This window comes from Zootermopsis nevadensis, unplaced genomic scaffold (genome assembly GCF_977971745.1).
Source record: "Zootermopsis nevadensis isolate Lab colony 2312 unplaced genomic scaffold, Znev_1.0 Znev_ptg000012l, whole genome shotgun sequence".
Lineage (NCBI taxonomy): Eukaryota > Metazoa > Arthropoda > Insecta > Blattodea > Termopsidae > Zootermopsis > Zootermopsis nevadensis.
The window spans coordinates 2,647,169-2,663,057 of NW_028259144.1; the positions used below are offsets into that span (position 1 = coordinate 2,647,169).

Sequence of the window (15,889 nt, forward strand, 5' to 3'; positions counted from 1 at the left end):
GCCCGCCAAGGCTTTTTTTGGGCGCCCGCGTTGATACGGAAAGAGGTTATACTGAATAATGGAGGCTGTTCAACCATGAACATTATAAAATCAAACATCACACTAACTTCCCACTTGAGTAATAATAATTGTACTTATAAAACTACGTATCTTTGATTGCATGGTTTCTTGTATCATTAAACGTCGTGTTGTTTTGCGTATTATTTGGTGTTCATATCTTATTTGTCCAGAGAAAAGAAAATTTGGCTTTGTTAATTGGTTGGTGCCCGCCACGATCTCATAAACTCTCAAATGTGCCCGTAGGCACAAAAAGGTTGGGGACCACTTAACTAGAAGATATATCACTGCGATCACAAATATTCTAAGCTCAAGCATTTGAATAAATTTCATATCCTCAAAGTCTACTTGCACTCACAAACTCAATAAATTAATATGCATTTATGGAATGAAATTTTGTAGGAAAGAACCTATAACAAGTAAAAACAGCAATAAAGAATAAAATACTACAAATCGATACTTTTAAGTTACCTTGAATGATCAGTCATATAAAATTGGAAAATGTATAGAAGCTTAAATATTTTGATTATTTAAAATGATGCATTCCCACAAAATGCTGATCAGCGGTAGCTAGCAATCCAAATTTTCACTAATAAGAAGACATCAAATCTCATATAAATCAAACTGTACCTTCAGTTCACTGGCACGGACTATGTCATTGCCAATCACCGAAGCGAGGAGAGGCAGCTTAGCTGGAGATATCGCCAGATCTCGAGCCAGGGCCCAGCGATTGTAATACAATGTAGTCATAGTTGACAGGTTCAGTTTTGATATAGACAAGTAATACTCTGCTCCTTCATGAATAATATAGTCTGTGTCTTCACCGAGGATTGCAAAGCACTGCTTGTCACGTGCATATTCTGCTACCTCTTCATCACATTCACGTATCGATGAATAAACCTGGAAGCAATAAAGAATTCTAGAACCATATTTGATATGAGCTCAAAATCTGAAATTTAAAGTAAATGTTGGTGTCGGTTCTCATGCAATGTTAGCATCAGTAAATACTATCAAAGGCAGGGCTGAAAAGAATTCTGAAAATATTGTAGCATGACAAATATTTTGGTCACCAGAGAAACATGCATTTTACAAGGAATTAGGGCATGAAGAAAATTTGAAACATTGTGTCTAGTCTGTCGAGTGAAAAGAAAATACTTTGGATGCCCCTATTCTGGACAGTATCAGATGGTGGCTCTTAGACCTCATTTAATAAAACTGCATCTACATCCCCAAACACCAGTTCCTGAATATCAAATAGAAAATTAGCTGCCAGCCGAAATTTTCAGGTGGAAGCTGGCAATCAGATGCCCAGATGAGCCCTGCGCTCAGGTTACAGATGGCAAGATGAGGCAGAAATGTGACAAATTAAAGATGGGATGATAGAGGAAGCAGAGGGATAAAAAGTATGATACTCTAACCTATGAAGTAAACAATTCTAGTGTATAGTTTTTTGTCAATGTAAATAATACATTGTTCAAATACTGATGTAGCATAACTGTTCAGAATTTGAGCAATACAAAGAACATCTATATACAATTAATTATCACAAAATGCAGCTGAGCAAATAGCTAGAGTATACGAGTTTTCACTTGGACATTTGCAACAGACTAACTAACACATCCAACTAATGTTAAGGCTAAGAAACTTAAAACTAAATTACATAACAAGCAGGTTTGTAAATTTGTTTCATTATCTGTGGGGATCCCCTTCACATCAAAATACGGCATGAATATGTGGAATGGATTTAAATGGCCCAGGAAAAGATACTATGGTGAGTTTTTAGGTGCCCATTGCACTTTAGCATACGCAAAGAACATCTTATGCACCTGTCCATGTTTATCTGTCTGTCTACCACATGCCATCACACTGTTTGACCTTCTTGAGCAGGTAAGTGACTACCAACAACTCAAGAAAGATCTGTACTGTTGAGCTAATTAATCAGATAGTACAAACAATAGTCACCTCACAATTACACAGTTCTTTTAAAATGTAACGTGTTCCTAATCCAGCAGGCATTTGGAACAGACTCAGATCAACAGATGACAATTTTCTCCATTTATTGAGACAGTCATATATTTTAAATACATCTTGGAGGTATTTCAGTCTTCTCTCAATCCATACTGGCCTTTTCCTTTCAACTGTGCTTCCATCAAAGAAGAAAACAAGCTTTGCTCCTAAAGACTCAAAAGCTTTTACGAATGTCACTAATTTATCTGCAAACTCCTTTAACTGGCCACCCAGTATCCAATCCAATGGCCCATACAGATGGCGTATACATGATGAACCATCCACCACAATTACTGGTTGTCTTCCTGTGGCCTTTCTATAAGAAAAAAAGATATATTAACATCAATTAATTAGACAGGACTAATGTAACAAATTTTTGAATTTGTGATTCTCATAGCTGCAAATATTAAGAAGGCTGTCTTCTGGGTTGTATGCCACATTGTCTGGTAGAAGTTTACAAACATTTCAGAGCTACTTGCTACCTCTGCCAACAGGGCACTCACTGCCCTATGAAATCTTTGAAACTCTGGTAAATGCCTACCAGACTGCATGGCACTACAACCCAAAAGACAGTCATTTTCAAATTCCCATAAATTGGGTCTAGTACACATAATCAAAAAATATTTTGTGGTTAAAGTTTACAATAAAGTTCAGGCCACACACACCATTCTAATAACATTTTCAGTTTTCACAGTGCTGCTTTACGGCCAGGTTTCGTTTGCTATTACTAAGTTAGGTTACATCAAATTAACTTAGATTGGTTTGGGGGTAAAAGCCAATCTCTGCACGCTCACCCATAATCTCAACAACTAGTTCTATTACACTGACAACTTTGTGGTAACTTTCTTTCAAAGCCGTGATTGCTACACATCTTGCTGAAAATAATATAGATCCAAATTTTAAGGTGACTGGTTTCCTGTCATTTCCCCTGTTACTTTGTACCCAAAACTAACCTGTACGAGTTGATTAAACCCGTAATCCTGACCTCATAGCAAGCATCAGGACAATAGTTTGTCATGTATGTCTGTAGACCTATAACTCCCATTATTTAACCAATATGCAACTCAAAGATTTACATAAAGGACGTGAAACTTAAATCGGTACGAACAAAACAATCAAGAAGGTAAGTAATGGCGGAGTCCTGCGCAAGCGCAATACATCATCCCTCGCTATGTAACACCATTTCTGCATATGAAACGCTTGGCTGGATATGGTAACAGAACCTTATAAATAAAACGGGAATTTGCTTACGCTAAGAGCTTTGTCGTGGCGGAAGCCTTGATTATTCAAACTAGGGTCTGTTGCTGCTGATGAGAGGTTATCCTGTCATACAACATGTCCTTCGTGCGAACTGAAGGTGAATATAGCTTATCTTGGCTCATTATTTCACGTGCTGAGAAATATGTATTCTTTATTCTAAATAAAATACATGAAGTCCCAAACTTACAGAAGAAGGAAAAAGCATTAATTACAGACAGTGCTATTTTAAACACTTGTATTTAAAACCACGACAGTTCACAATAAATCGATACTTTTCTCAGCGAAATTAAAATACGATTCCATCTGGCGGCATGCATTGATACTGTAAGGTATTAGTGTCAGTTGGGTTGCCTACAAGCACAGGAATTCAAATTTTTATTACAGATGGAAATTCCTTTTTACCAAGAACTCAATACACCTCTTGTGAAGCTAATAGTCACTAAACCACTCGAGAAAATCCCTACATTACATAAAACCTATAAATTCATAACGGTGTTCAGAAGAGTACGCAAATAGACTATATGAATTCAGTCTTAAGTTGATTTGCACAAGTCTCTCTTTTAATTCTATCACTAATGGGCCAATGATATTACGTTACTACTGCATAAGAAATGCATTATGATCAACAGAACCTGACATTCTAGTCACACAGTTGTACAGCGATAATCCATTCATAATACGGCCATGAATAACGGATAATGTACCGGTGTTCAGCAACTGACAGTAAGATTCGATTATTATAAGAACATTTATATATATTAATTCCCTAGCTTCACTATACATCCAAAAAATTCCAACAGGCACATGTGATACAAAGCGTAGTTTCATTAGCGTGCGTAAGTTACTTTCGTATCAATTTTCAATCCGTATTCTTGAGAGAGAGATTTTCCTGTAAGGAATAGTTTCCGCCCAATTTAGGTTCTGTTTTACTTCTGTTAATAGCACGTACGAAGCTGGGACTTGAAGCCAATCATTACACAACAAAACATGTAATACTGCATGACGGATCATCTGGTAAATTCTTTTTAAACCTGCTCAGACTAGTTACTTACAATCTTTGTCTGTTCCTGCTGCTAAAGAAACGGTTCAATGGCCAGCCAAAGCACCTCTCCTTCATTTTGCTACGCTTATATATTATAGAAAAAAGTTTCTGTGTATTAATCACTCAGTATGGAAAGGGCTCGTTATCTTTATTATCAGTGAAATATAAATACGAATTTCAGACGTCAAGCTGCAGTTATTACGAAACAATTACATTCAAATTTTTAGTATCTGACGATGTATTCTCAGATGTGTTGGTAATGATGCTTTTTGCATGCCAGACGTCCATCAACACTGCCAGAAGAACGACGGTCATGGCCGAATGGTCGGCGCCAGAAGACGATTACAAGAACACAGAATAAATAAACTCGGAGTGCTTCAACAGCCAGAATAGCTAATTTCCAATCTTAGGTGGTTACTTTTCCTCTACGGCAAACCACTTACAGGTCAGCAAAACTTTTAAAGCTGAAGGCCACTAGCTGCTTCATACAGTGTGTTCGTTTATTTCAGAGGTTCTGTGTGGAAACGAAGTGTTTTAGTATGGAAAATGTAAACGTATCACAAGGTTACTTAGTCCGTTGTGTTCATAAGATTTCTCCATTGGTCCCTATGCTACACCCGATAAATTCGTTCACACCGTAATATCTTTATTTCAGATCAATTATACATTATCCTATTTACGCCTATGTAGCCGTCCCTTTATTTCAGGGTTGTACGAAGAAAACTATAAACACAGTATTAAAAATATATTAAAATTGGCCGTCAATCACAATATAAGATAATTAAAAGATTAATATATTTTTAATACTTATAAATCACAATATGACGCATCTACAATATCTTATAAACACAGTGTTTTCAGGCACTACATGTATAACAATACATACGCACACACACACACACAGAGCTTTACGACTTGATGTGCCGTGAGAAAATATATTTTAGTATGCCGCTACGTGGAAAATGTTGAGAAGTATTGACTTCAGCTAGTCCTAGTGTAAGATTTAAAGTTCTCATGGTGGTACAAATGTAGAAGCTGGTATTCTGGCTTACAACACCATGTAGCTACGTACAGATAAATACCATTGTTTCGGACGAATACACTGCCTCTGTCTTGAGGTAGTTATACATATAATTGTTTGCACAAAGGTTATATTAAGTGACAGTAGACTGTTAATAGTCCATCGACATTAGATTGATGTGAGTGGTAAGATTCAAGCTCCGGCCGCGTTAACCCCCGGTACTAGACAGTAGTAAGAGAACTGGTCTATTGCGATGGTGAAGTGAAATTTGCCAGCCTGTGTCAGGTCACTTCTTACACTGAGCTATCCTGGCATCAAGGAATGTGAATTTAACATTCATAATTAGCTTGGTACCCATTTAATCCGGAGATTATAATATCCGATTAAATGGGTTCTTTGCTACTTCACTGACCTCCATGTTCATTTGTTTCAGGCATAAATTCATTATCAAAAGGCTGATCGGTATGTAGATTTCACGCTGCATGGTATCGGGAAATATGGTTCACCGAAGTTCCTTAACATTCAGATATTTCAAATAAAATACGTATTTCTTAACGAGATCTCTATTTTATTCAATGCAATAACTCTTAAAACTCTTCAACAAATGCTATTAGGGTGATAGAATGGAGGATGGGATAGGCAGGGCATTTAGCACGCATGGGAGAGATGAGCAAAATCGGTAGAGTGTGACGTGAGTTTCGAACGACCTGTATTAGCACAGCAATACATGGAAGGCAGCTTTCTGGGTACCATCATGAAACTGGATGTGACACTGGAGTCCGGGTGAATGCCCGAATTACTGACTAGATAAGTAGATGGTCAGGTCGTCGTGTTTAAAGTAGCGGAGAAGGCGGGGCTTGACGTAGGGACCCGAGAAATTGAGCCCTGGGGGGCCCGCATATAACGACACGGCAGAGCCACTACCTCGCTCACACAAGAACCTGACGACAACCCTGAAACAGCGCGGGCAATGGGAACTGCAGTTACAGGTAAGAGAATGGCTGCCAAGAATCCACCCACACATGAGCATGTCATGCCAGCAGGGCTTCGAATGTTAAATTCATTTGAGAACATGAAATAATCATTAACCCTTTCAATGCTACTATCGAGATCCTTCAATCACTTCTGTTCTGGACACACATGGAGAGAAAGGAAGGTAATGTTTCTGAGTAAAACTTTGCATGCAAAGTGAACTATGGGTATTAAAAGTATGATTTCGAATCATAGACGAGTACTGGTAGAAACAGTGGTTAAGTATCTGTTAGATTGTTGTGTTCATATTAGTATCAGACAGGAAAGAACATATCCTCAAAGTGACACGTTTTAATATTTTTCATAATTTAATACAAATATAATAGTAACTTTTCATGCCGATCATCATGGTGCTTGAGACAATTTATAACCAGGTCCGCGAAATTATTTATTAATTTTTAATGGTTAATATAAGCTTTTATTTTATTTACTCAGGATAATTTGAAAAAGTCGCGATTATTACCATGTCTGCTTCTATTGACTTAAAAATCTATCGCAAAATTTAAGTTTTTCATGCAAAACTGTCAAATACAAGCCGTTGCAAGAGCAATTTTAAAACAATATGTACCTCTATAGTCATAAGTTTACATTTCGATACAATTTATAATTGAACACACAATGTGGCAATCTGCAGTTTCTGAACAAGTGTTGTTAAAGAGGGCCTTTGGTCCAACGAGAGAATTATTCTTAGCTCGACAAATGTAAAATATCTGATATCCCTGATATAGGCTATATAAGAAAGCACTTCTATCCTGAAGATAGAATTGATATATTCCTCCGAAACATTGATAACCTTCAACAAGGACTTAGGAACCACAACCCAGAATACCGCATATTGCATGTTTACACCGCCGTGAAACTATTTGTTATACGACACCAAGTGGATTCCAGCGAAAACGAATCCGTAAGCTCCATTGACGTCAAATGTGTACTGTAATGAGTAGGAATGCAAATGATGGTAATGCATGAAAGGAAGGTCATGGTGTTGGCAGTGCTGGAGGTAATGGCCCCACGATACTGCAGGTCAATTGAGGGCGTTTACATGGCAACCCGTTTTCTTGCCCTCGCTTCGTTATTAAAACGCGTCGATTCCGCGGTCCGCATAGAAACAGTTCTAGAAACTCATTCGTCCGCTCGTATATGACGAGTAAAAAGACCGAGGTCGTCGACTAAAAACTATTTTATTTTTTTCGCAATTCTGAAGAATTCTGAACATGGCTCGTTGCATTGTGTCAAATTTCTCTTCTAGGCTATGTCCATAGTCTAAATTACAAAATTATAACGTTTTGAAATCAGGGATGTTCTTTCGTCAACAAGTAAAGAAAGGGGATCACACAAAAACCTCAACCAGGGGGCCCAACAGACAGGTCTTTTCTAAATTTTATCCTGATGACAAAAGCGGAATCGAGCTTTCGAAACGTCGTAATCTATTCTTTTATTTTTGACAATGCAAAAAATTCAAAATAGCAATAACACAGTAAATTTGTAACTGTCTTCGGCATGAACGCGTGTGTTGGAACGACACCGACGTTTTCCAACATTCCAGCTGGAATTTTCCAACATTCCAGATTGGAGCGAAATACTATACAATTCACCGGCTGGTTTTTTTAAAAGGCCTAGAGCCTTTAAGATGACTTTCTTCTGGGATACACAACGTCGTATAACCTGGTAGAAATTTAAAGACGCATTAGAGGTATCTGACGTCTGCATCAACAGGATCGGGCCTTGATGATGGAGGCAGCAAACTCCTCTGAAACGCTGCTAAACTTCCACCAGGTTATATGGCGAAACATCCCAGCAGACAGCCATCTTCGTACTCAACGCCGTGAGAAATTGAAACCCAGCTTACATCCTTCTTTACTCTCGTCTGCTAGTGACTAACCTGTCCACTGTGAATCTCAGATGTAGTCAGTTGTTTCTGAACAGATGTTCATTACGGTTTATCTTGTGAAGGAAGATTTTTTTGCCTGACTGAAGAATTGAGTCAGTGCGTGTTGTTTAATGAGAATCACGTTCAATTACTATGTCACGTGTTGGCCAACTTCTACATCCACTCCACCAATTACCAGCACCAAAAATTTATTTTAGTGATACGTATATTTTGTAAAGCACTGTCCGGATTTATCTCACCATCGCTTCCTCAAAGCAGACCATCAATTTTACTGCTAATACAGGAAAGAGATATTAAAAAAAGTGTACTTACGCCTTTCTACAGGAATATTGGCAGCGTTGCTGCTAACCTCCACCCTCGCACTACCCCCCAAGAGGTTACGTCGCAACACGGCAGCAGATACAAGTAATTTTGTTGGAGAAGGAACAAATGATCTGGCTACAGCAATTTTGCAGGTTCTGTACCTTTAGTATCACTTCAGGAAACAAAATATAATGTACACAACACGCAAGTATCGGTTGGCTGCTTTGGTAATTTGCTGTTAATAGATTTTGGGTCTCATGTGTGTGGTATAACCATTGCTATGGTAACACTATTAGGGGACTTTGGACCTTATGGGATAATATTTATGAGATATAGACCAGGTTTCACACCCACACAAAACAAAGTTAAAATTATAGTTTTTAGATAACAGACGAGAAGCCAAAATATTATAAACTTATGGTAGCAACTATTTTTATAGTTTAGTCTGCTCCTAATTTCCTCGTAAATGAAATTCTGATTTGTTAACGTCGTTTCAAAAAACTTCGCCACATTTTCAAAGGATTTATTTGCTTCCTTTATATTGTGGTTTTGTTCTGTTGTCTGGTGACGAGACACAAGCAAATAATTGATTTTAAACAAATATACACTGTTATTTGCAATACTATTTGCACTATAAAACAGGTTAGAATGAGCTGGAAATGTGAGTCGCATGGAGGAGACAAAAATGCAAGCAAAAATGTTTTTGGCGTAAAGTCTTAAAAATTAATCACTTGAAAGAATAACAATTAATGTGGATCTTCACAGATACACCTAAAATCTAGGAGGAGTTCGGCAACTATTTGAAGACAGTGTTCAGTTGCAGACTTTGGTATTAGCGAAGTTGGAACTGAGGGTTATTTCTACAGGAAATTCGTTAATTATAATTTATTTGTGTGCATTTATCAGGGGTACGTGGATACGGAGTCGAACCTGGCCTTCTCGCCGTTAGGATACGCAGCTCTGCTCGCTATCATGGCAGAGGGCGCGCGTGGAGATACGAAGGAACAGCTTGACAACGCCCTCCATCTCCCTAAGGACCCTCAGGTTACTAGAATCGCCTACAACACCGTACTGAAGCGTCTCAAAGTAAGCAGCGATATTTGATTTTAGTAGGAATTTAACTAAAATGTTCAACAAAAATCAACTGACCTTGCTTACCCCTTGGTAACTTTAATAAAGGGGCGGTTAAAAATCATTTTCCTACAGCAGTCTGATTCCCGGCAGGGGTACAAATTTATTATTTTCGCTACAATTATCTAAGACTGAGATGGGTTTTCTTAGTTCTGTTAAATTTCCTCAAAATGTACAACTTGATTATACTTTAATATTTGTTATGTCGAGCAGGTTAAGGACTCGGTAAACCATCCTGAGTTTCGGAACTGGTTCTACGTGTACAAGAACTTTACCGTAGAATCTGATTACAAGACCATCATTCAGGAGAACTATCTTACGGAACTTAAGGATGTGGACCGTGATGACTCGGTGGTTCCCGAAAAGTTGACAAATGATTCAATGACACCCGAAAATTCGGCGGCTGATTCAATGATTCCGGAAAAGTCGGTAGATGAATCAGTAATCCCTGAAAAGTTAGAAGGTTCCAGCGTGTCTGAAACAACAGAGGTAACAGTGGTATCAGATAAAACTACTGACGATGATAACATTACAGAGAAAATAGAAGATCCAATGCCCAGCGCTGAGTCAGAGGAAATTATGCAAGTTTCTGATAGGGAAGACCTCACAAAGCCAAGTAAAAATGGCCCACTGAAGATAGTATTTCCGATTCCTTTCCCAGAAAAACTGAAGTTAAGGAAGATGTACGATGATAGGGAAGCCAGCTCTTCTGGGGCAGTTATGACAATGCAAGAAGAAATGTTGGGAAACAAAGGGGAGGAAGAGAAGGCCACTTCAGAGAAGAAAAGTGAGAAGACGGAAGAAATAAAGGATGACAAGACTGAAGCTGAAAACAAAGATAAAATAAAGGAGACAGGGTCGATGAATGAAGAAATGGAAATTCCAAATGATGAAATGAAAGAAGGAGATGGCGTGGGAATAAAAAATGATCAAATTAAGGAAGATAATACGATGGAGGTTATGAAAGAAGAGACAAAAGATAAGATGGAAGGAATGAAAGATGATAAAACTGAAGCAATGAAAGACGATAAACTACAGGCAATGAAGGACAAAGAAATGGAATCAATGAAAGTTGAAAACGTGGAAGAAATGAAGGAAGAAATGATATCAGATAAAGAGAAGGAAAACGACAAGAAAGGTTCGATGTCTGACGGAATCACAGATGAAATAACAAAGGACAATATTAAGACGGAAGAGGTTGTGATGGAAGACAAAGATAAAAAGAACGAAGATATGATTACCGGGGTTATGATGAAGGAGGAGATGAAGGTGGATACTGAGAAGGATACTACGTCGTCAATGGGTCGGAAGGCCAGGCATCTCGATTTGCGTCGGCTGAGTCGAGGATATCTTCAGACTGATGACGTCTCATCCAGTCTTTCCGGCAACAACATCGTTAGAAAAGACACCAAAAGTAAGTGCATTTCCAAATCAGTTTCCGTGACCTTGAAAAGGAAATTATAGCCTTTAATTTGACATGAAGTAAGTCAGTGACACGAACCGGTTACTCCAAGAATTTACTGCCACACCGAAGTGTTCGGGAAGAATTCTAGAAAACTGTTACTGTGCGTATTACAGTTAAGCGATTGTAACCAACATGCCAACCTGTTCTAGGCGAGACGATCTCTGAGATGGTAGTGTTCAACGGCCTGTTTTTCAAGGGAACTTGGACGACGCCATTCGTGCGCCAGAAAGAGGATTCCTTCTATAAGTCAGCCAGCGAAAAGAGCACAGTAACCATGATGAACACAAAGGGCAACTTTAGCGCGGGCAATGTGCCCGAGTTGGACAGCGTCGCCATCGAATTGCCCTATAAGGTACACAACATTCTTTTATAACAGATAACACAAAAAATGAGATCTGAGTTTCTAAAGGCGGTGAAAATTTCCGTTTTGAGGGGCGGGGGGTTGTAACCCAGTGTGGACTTGTAGATAGACACCAACAATTCGGAGGAACATACTGCCGCCACAATTCTGTGCATACCTCCGAAACGATAGTGTCTACCTACAAATCCACGCGGCGTTACATCGCAGAAGACCAACATCGACGGGTAAAATTATAGTTCAATTTAAAGTGCTGTATTAAAACGTGCCTTCACTTCTTTTGTTACAGGGTGGCCGATATTCTCTCCTTATTCTCATCCCCAACTCCAGGACAGGTCTCAGTCAACTAACCTCAGACCTCGCTGGCTATTCCTTGAAGAACGTGCAGAAACACCTACAATTCCAGGAGGTCGAAGTGAGCCTGCCTACCTTCGAGATACAAACCATAACCAAACCAATCGAAGCACTGAAAAAGGTCTGTGTTGTTTGGCAGACAGCGTATTAGTAAATTAAATGAAATTTCGTTGATTTAACGTGCTGCGATAAAGAATTATGACATAATACATATTTCGTCTGTCCGCAAGCATTCATTCCAAACTTTGTAGGAGCAAAATTAAGTTTCCAGAGGAATTCACGAAGATTATTTTCAATTCAGATGCTTCAGTCCTATACTGAGGCTAGAATAAATGATAAATTATCAATTATAAGACTTAGTGATATATTTCTGTGTATAATTCTTACTAGTGCAGATTCAAACCATGATATATTCGACAGATATAACAAAAATGTATATATGTATATTTTACTATTGATAACTTTCAATTTTGGTGAACATGGATGATAATAACGAGCATATCTTATGGAAACCTGTATGGATTTTGGAGCGCGTGAGATAAGGGGTTGAGAATCACCAGGCAATCTTGGTTACCTAGGGAATCCCCAGAAAGATGAGCAACGTGTGGGAATCCTTCGTGATGACCTCATCACCCATTAAGGCTGTCTCCATACACTCTACCAACCTAAAGACCAGTGAATCCGGCCACTTCTGAGGTCAATGACGCCATTCGAAAAGGTCAAATGTCAATTTCTGGCCACAGCATCATTTTGTTATAAGCACAATTCCTAGCTTATTTGCCCCCAAAACTATTTAATTAATTTCGATTAAACTTCGTATTAGTTGTCTATACGAAAACACCGAGGGCAAATTTCGCTTTACTTCTCATCGGTACAGTTTGCGTTTTCTCAAAAAGACTGATTTTACGAAAAAATTATTAAATAGTGTAAAGACTGTTAATAGTAATCTCGATCTGCGTTACAGTTTGGAGTGACCGATGTCTTCAGCAAGGAAAAAGCTGATCTGTCCGGAATATCCAAGGACTCTGGCCTGTTTGTCGGGGAACTTGTCCAACAGGTTACTGTCAAAGTGGATAATGGCAGTAGCGACTATAATTACATTACAGGTGAGAACTCCGAACCCAATGCCTTGTACTCGAAGTTTTAGAATGTATTACATAACAACAAATTTATTACATCCGTATCTCTTTAAGAGATATAAGGCAAGCAAGAACTACAAAGCGATAATTATACAATATAGAGACTCATTTCCCGGTATAACTGACTGTGCTTATGTTAAATTAGTAATATTTCCACAGTTCCCACGTTTATGATCCATTGATTAATTCATATATCCCCAGCTCTAATAGTTCATTAGACATTACGCCGAAAACAAAATTTACTTAAATATAGATTTAAGAGCAATCACATGTTGTTGTTATACATTATATAAACGAAACCGAAGTGAGGAAAGTTACAAAAATATTTGTTCAACACCAAATATCAGAATCCTAAAATAAATGACGTTAGTGTCATCCCCACCACACATTTTTCATGGCTGTCATATTGGTATTACTGACGATAGGAAACCACGAAGTATAAATGTACGGTGGCATGAAGTGTGGTAATATTCAAGATGAATTCAATTAAAATCCATCAAATATCTCAAAAAGCTATTCGACATATGACGCATATGGTAATGATTCATAAGCATGCCTTCCTTTGTAAGATACGGTTATAAATTACGCGCACAGATCGACTCAGGGACCCAGGGTCCCTTCCCGTGGGGATAACGCGATCGAAGCGTGAATCTGACCACTCACTTATTTTCAGTTCCTAAGTTAATAACGCGTGGTATGTTAATATATACACCTAACAATTCATAAAATCCATAATATCCTTGTCCAGCAAGAAACATGAATGTTCTTAATGCATATTTGCATTTCGATTTCTACTTTCAGCGGAGAGTATCTCTACCCGATCGGAAGTGTTTAAGATCGCAGCCGATCGTCCATTCCTCTACTTCGTCCGGGACACTGAGGGCAACCTGATTGTTGTTGCTGGTAAAGTCACCGACCCGTCGCGTCCAATTGCGGACCCTTGAAGAATAACGAAGAGCAAAATGGTTTTGGGTGGGGTGGGGTGGGGGGGACGAACGTGATAATGTTTTGTTGAACTCTCTAACACCCTTATTGCTCCATCACACTCTGTCCCCTTCCAGACATCAAAATCATTCAACTACAGAACATGAGCTGGAACAAGTTTCAGGAACTAGTTTACCTTTTCTGGAGAACATATAAATCTTAAGAGACAATAATTTTTAAAAAAAGAAACTAAATCTGCTATTGTTCGTCTGAGGTTTGACGCCGTGTAGTCTCATAGGCAGATATTAACGTTTCGGAGAGACATATTGTCTCCATCTTCAGGGATAAAAATACGTCGGTATCTACCTACGAGTCTGTACAGCGTGAAAACCCAGAACAACATCGTCTTCATCACAGCTGTGAAAATATCGAATCTTACAAGTGAATCTGTGTCCGTCCAAGTCTCTAATATTACATTTGTGTCTACTGAAATTCTAATACAGAGTGTAACTTTCTTTGAAGTCTGTGATCCATGAAGTCAACAACAATCTTACACAACAAAGATGGAATAATCGCTAGAATATCGCAGACTGACAGCGGAGACATAACCTGGCCGTCCAGATATTCCATTAATCTTATTTTAAGTGCATAAAGCTTAAGTTAATAAACCACAAAATCTACGACTTTCGTAAAAACGGTTACATTTCAGGAACACAATATACGAAACAAAAGAAATTTTGAAGGCGAATTAGTTAACTTAGTTTATAAGCAAATGCAGTCGTTCGAAAACAAATTACGCTAAACGTGGGTGTATTTAACGATTTCGTAATACATCTACCATTCCCCATTCCACAGTCAGTCCAATGAAGTTAATCATGACGAGTACGACCATGGCAATCAATACTCATGAGTTTCCAAGTACAAATATTTGTTTAAAAATTCATAATTTAGAAATTAAGTTTACTCTATAAAAACTGACAACATGTGCATACGGAATTTTGGTGGGGAATCCTTCTGGAAAACGATCACTGGGCAGACCAAGAAGGATATCATCAAAATGGATCTTAGGGAGGTGGGCTGTGAGGATGGCAAATGGATGGAGTTGGCTCAGGATCATGTCCTGTGGAGAGCTTCGGTGTTGGACCTGCGGATTCTGCTACCAGGGAGTTAGTATTTTTTTATAAAAACTGAATTCGTATCAGAGCACACATACAAGATTTAAAATGTTTTATCAATCGGATTAAACTTATTTTAATTAGTCAAATAGGAGTTCGTAGTTTTGCAATTTAATATTTAACGCACTAATATTTATAATAATAAAGCCATGTTACATGTCAATATTAGAAGGGGATAAAGTTCGATGCTTATTACAGATATGTTTTTTTTTTAGAAATATAACACTCCTGAACAGCTAATATTTATAAAAAACACTTTAGACCAGGATTATTTATAAAATACATTTATTGAACTGTGTAATTGTTGATCGAAATTGTAATTAAGAATAAGTTAAGGCAAGTGAAGTACCTTTCATTAACGCTGTCCATGCTAAGCGCGAGACATTTCGAAACATCGATTAAAATACTCATTTACATCTATTGTGTTTCCCAGACGATCAGTGACATAAATATTTCCAGCCATTTCTCAACAGTTCAAAGCTAATCAGTCTTTGTTTGTCAGCTATACAAATTGTTGCAATGGAAATGCACTAACAGGAAAATATTTCTTTGAATAAAGAATCAGCATGGAGGGTTACTGACTTATATTTCTTCTTTAAGTGTATACATGGCAAAACCATTCATGAAATATACATATAAAGACCACTCTGTTCCCAGCCCTTTCTCAAAACCACCAATATTTCCCAAAATTTCAGCCCAAATAATACCACTTTTCCTATTCAGTGGGCAT

General features: G+C 38.1%; 2 protein-coding genes across 5 annotated transcripts in view; one reads left to right on the plus strand and one right to left on the minus strand.

Moving 5' to 3' along the window:
- The window catches only part of LOC110838757 (constitutive coactivator of peroxisome proliferator-activated receptor gamma), an 88,073-nt gene extending 84,870 nt beyond the window's left edge, over nucleotides 1-3,203 (minus strand). For all 4 annotated transcript variants that reach the window (XM_087347578.1, XM_022082303.2, XM_022082302.2 and 1 more), the window contains exons 1-3: nucleotides 3,018-3,203; nucleotides 2,020-2,380; nucleotides 688-957 (exon numbers count right to left, since the gene is read on the minus strand). In XM_087347578.1, coding sequence (XP_087203704.1) covers nucleotides 688-957; nucleotides 2,020-2,380; nucleotides 3,018-3,109 — 723 coding nt within the window. In that variant the 5' untranslated portion in view covers nucleotides 3,110-3,203. The remainder of the gene's footprint in view (nucleotides 1-687; nucleotides 958-2,019; nucleotides 2,381-3,017) is intronic.
- A 3,015-nt stretch (nucleotides 3,204-6,218) lies between these two features.
- Spn100A (Serpin 100A) lies at nucleotides 6,219-15,804 on the plus strand. The gene is made up of 8 exons (XM_087347577.1): nucleotides 6,219-6,376; nucleotides 8,635-8,765; nucleotides 9,520-9,699; nucleotides 9,958-11,158; nucleotides 11,359-11,561; nucleotides 11,857-12,042; nucleotides 12,886-13,027; nucleotides 13,862-15,804. Exons 1-8 carry the CDS (start codon nucleotides 6,358-6,360, stop codon nucleotides 14,002-14,004), a joined length of 2,205 nt encoding a protein of 734 aa, XP_087203703.1. The 5' UTR covers nucleotides 6,219-6,357; the 3' UTR covers nucleotides 14,005-15,804.
- Nucleotides 15,805-15,889: the final 85 nt, after the last annotated feature.

Bases quoted from the DNA above. Each gene is read 5' to 3' on its own strand.
- Spn100A (XM_087347577.1), top strand. The intron at 9,700-9,957 runs GTAAGCAGCGAT...TATGTCGAGCAG, and splicing joins CCGTACTGAAGCGTCTCAAA to GTTAAGGACTCGGTAAACCA. The intron at 11,159-11,358 runs GTAAGTGCATTT...AACCTGTTCTAG, and splicing joins CGTTAGAAAAGACACCAAAA to GCGAGACGATCTCTGAGATG.